Source organism: Antedon bifida, chromosome 1 (genome assembly GCF_963402885.1).
Source record: "Antedon bifida chromosome 1, ecAntBifi1.1, whole genome shotgun sequence".
NCBI lineage: Eukaryota > Metazoa > Echinodermata > Crinoidea > Comatulida > Antedonidae > Antedon > Antedon bifida.
The window spans coordinates 15,629,536-15,632,035 of record NC_136226.1 but is presented as its reverse complement, the minus strand read 5'-3'; the positions used below and the strand labels follow the sequence as shown (position 1 = coordinate 15,632,035).

At 34.6% G+C, this 2,500-nt stretch overlaps 1 protein-coding gene across 1 annotated transcript in view; it reads left to right on the top strand.

Annotated features, from left to right (window-relative positions):
* LOC144852355 (uncharacterized) overlaps nucleotides 1–2,500 on the top strand; it is a 3,461-nt gene that overhangs the window by 761 nt on the left and 200 nt on the right. The window contains exons 3-11 of the mRNA XM_078710142.1: nucleotides 1–190; nucleotides 274–504; nucleotides 607–683; nucleotides 771–967; nucleotides 1,053–1,257; nucleotides 1,345–1,493; nucleotides 1,761–1,904; nucleotides 1,996–2,206; nucleotides 2,288–2,500. The exon at nucleotides 1–190 is cut by the window's left edge and continues 14 nt beyond it; the exon at nucleotides 2,288–2,500 is cut by the window's right edge and continues 90 nt beyond it. Coding sequence (XP_078566268.1) covers nucleotides 1–190; nucleotides 274–504; nucleotides 607–683; nucleotides 771–967; nucleotides 1,053–1,257; nucleotides 1,345–1,493; nucleotides 1,761–1,904; nucleotides 1,996–2,206; nucleotides 2,288–2,500 — 1,617 coding nt within the window. The remainder of the gene's footprint in view (nucleotides 191–273; nucleotides 505–606; nucleotides 684–770; nucleotides 968–1,052; nucleotides 1,258–1,344; nucleotides 1,494–1,760; nucleotides 1,905–1,995; nucleotides 2,207–2,287) is intronic.

Here is a 2,500-nt window from a genome sequence, read left to right as displayed (position 1 = left end):
GTTCCATACCGTCTGAACGACAAATTCGCAAAAGACAAGGTGAACTTATAGATGATAGATTCATTGCAACATCGTTAAAGCTGATGACGAAATCCACACGAACTGACAAAATGCGTTTAGATGACTGTGCTGTTGTGTGGCTTAACGATGTTCAAGGAACAATCATCAATCATCTGGAACAGCATCTTGAGTAAGTATTACATCTAGTGGAAATGACTTAGTACATTCAATCTGAAAACAGTAAAAAAAAAAAGCACATTATTTTTTTCACAGGCTAAATAACATTGATCCATTTAATGGCGAAATCTGGTTAAAGTTTGGGGGTGATCAAGGAGGAGGATCAACTAAATTTGAGGTTCAAATTTTAAACGTCCGAAATCCTAATGCTACAAGAAATGTAATTGTAGTCCTCATATTTGAAGGTCCCGACTGCATGTTCAACATACAGGAAACATTACCAAATGTGTCACATGCAGTACTAGAGATGAATGGCCTAAAATGGAGGTACATAATGCTCGTTTTATAATTATTGAGTTTCATTGTTAAAAATTGTAAAAAATGTTCATTCTTGTATTGTTTTAAATTTTTTGTTTACATATTATACAGAGGGTACACAATACGACTTTTTGGTTTCGGTGATTATGCCTACCTCACCAAGTTGTATGGACTCATTGGACCAAATGGTAAGTACAGGTACACTTACTTACAAAAACAGTCTCCCGTAACACGCACACAAGATAATAAAAAATAGAAATATTGCATTTGTCTAGGTCGCTATCCATGCTTATTCTGCACATTAAAAAATGATGAAATAAAAGAAGGAAAACATCCCATAGAAAGTAGGACCATTCATCAAATTAAGGATGACTATGCGAAATTTAAAGCAGATGGCATGAGAAGAGAGAGGGCCAAAGAAATGTCAAGATGTATTGTTATGGCACCATTGATGGAAATACCCATTGACCATGTAAGATTTTATTGTTATTTGATCAACTTTTCTTATTTGAATACAAGGACAGCTTTACTTACAAATGCATCATGATTTTATATAGGTTTCTGTTCCATCTTTGCACATTTCACTGGGTATTTTCAAGAAATTATATGAAATGTTGGAGGCTGCTGCCCATGAAATTGATGCCATTATCTTTAGGTCGCAACTACAGATTGCAGAAGCCAATGACGATGATGATGATGATAAACTATTCAAAGAATCTGAATTTGGAAAAAAGATAAAAGAAGAAATGGATGAACAAGCAGGTAAATAGGAGGTCATGTAATTTGTTTTGATGCCAACATTTATGTTTCTTAATTTTACACTTTACCAATTTAAAAATTCCATTACAGAACTAAGAAAGAAAAAACAAACAATCGAACAGACAATCGAGGAAATGGAAGACCAGCTTCCATTAAGCTTCTACAATGGAAGTGACCGAGCTGACATTGATAAAGAAATAAGGAAAATAATGAAAGCCAAGGAAGCTATTGTCAATATTGTATGTACAGTATAATAATAATAATATTTTTATAGTGCACATACCACTCAAGAGTGCTCAAGGCTTCACGATCTCCATTGGCGTTACATCTCTGTTGATCCCCGTAACTTTTAAAGATAGACAATAAAAAATGACCGGAAATCATGATACTTTGTCCCTCAGTATGATACTGCACTAAAAAAATAACAATATTTAGGTTTATTGATATATAAAATACGATATTGAAATTAATAAACATAAAAACTAAAAAGGTTTTTCCTCTAATAGGAACAGCAGATGACAACGGAATTAGCTTTTGGAACTGGACCTATTGTTACCGCTCTTGATAATTTTCTGAAGGAAAACAAAATACAGAGACAGCAATTCCATGGCAAGGCCTTTAATGGCAACCATGTGCATAAAGGCTTACAGGTACATTTTGTTTAGTTTTGTTATTTACAGGTTAAGTAATCACAACAAAATATAAGGATTACCAACCAATTCTATTTTTGTTTCTTTATAGGTCCCAGTCATCCAACAGTTATTCAACATTCCGAAAAAAGTTGTTCAGGAAAGTCAACTGCAAGACAGAGTTGGAATTGCAAAAATCAAACTTGTTGATGGCAAATTAAATAACCTAGATACTTGCAGAGATCTCTTTCTTCTGTATGGGGATTGCCACAACAATATGAACCACTGTAGAAAGATGAGCATGAAGGAAATTAAGTGTCTTGGTAAGTATAAACAAGTAAGTAAAATGACTATTTAAAACTGAATTAGGACTGAATGATTGAATCAACTGTTACCATATACAGACATGAAGATCAAGAAATTCATGACGGCTTACCGATCAGTATCCACTCTGGTTTCACCAAAACTCCACATGTTGGAATTCCATGTGGTTGAACAACTCTGCAGGTGGAATTATGGTCTGGGCCTCTTAGGAGAGCAGGGTGGAGAAGGCATTCATGCGGTTTTTAATAAACGTAGAAGGTTTGTCAGTGGAATGCCGGATAAGGTGAAGCAGA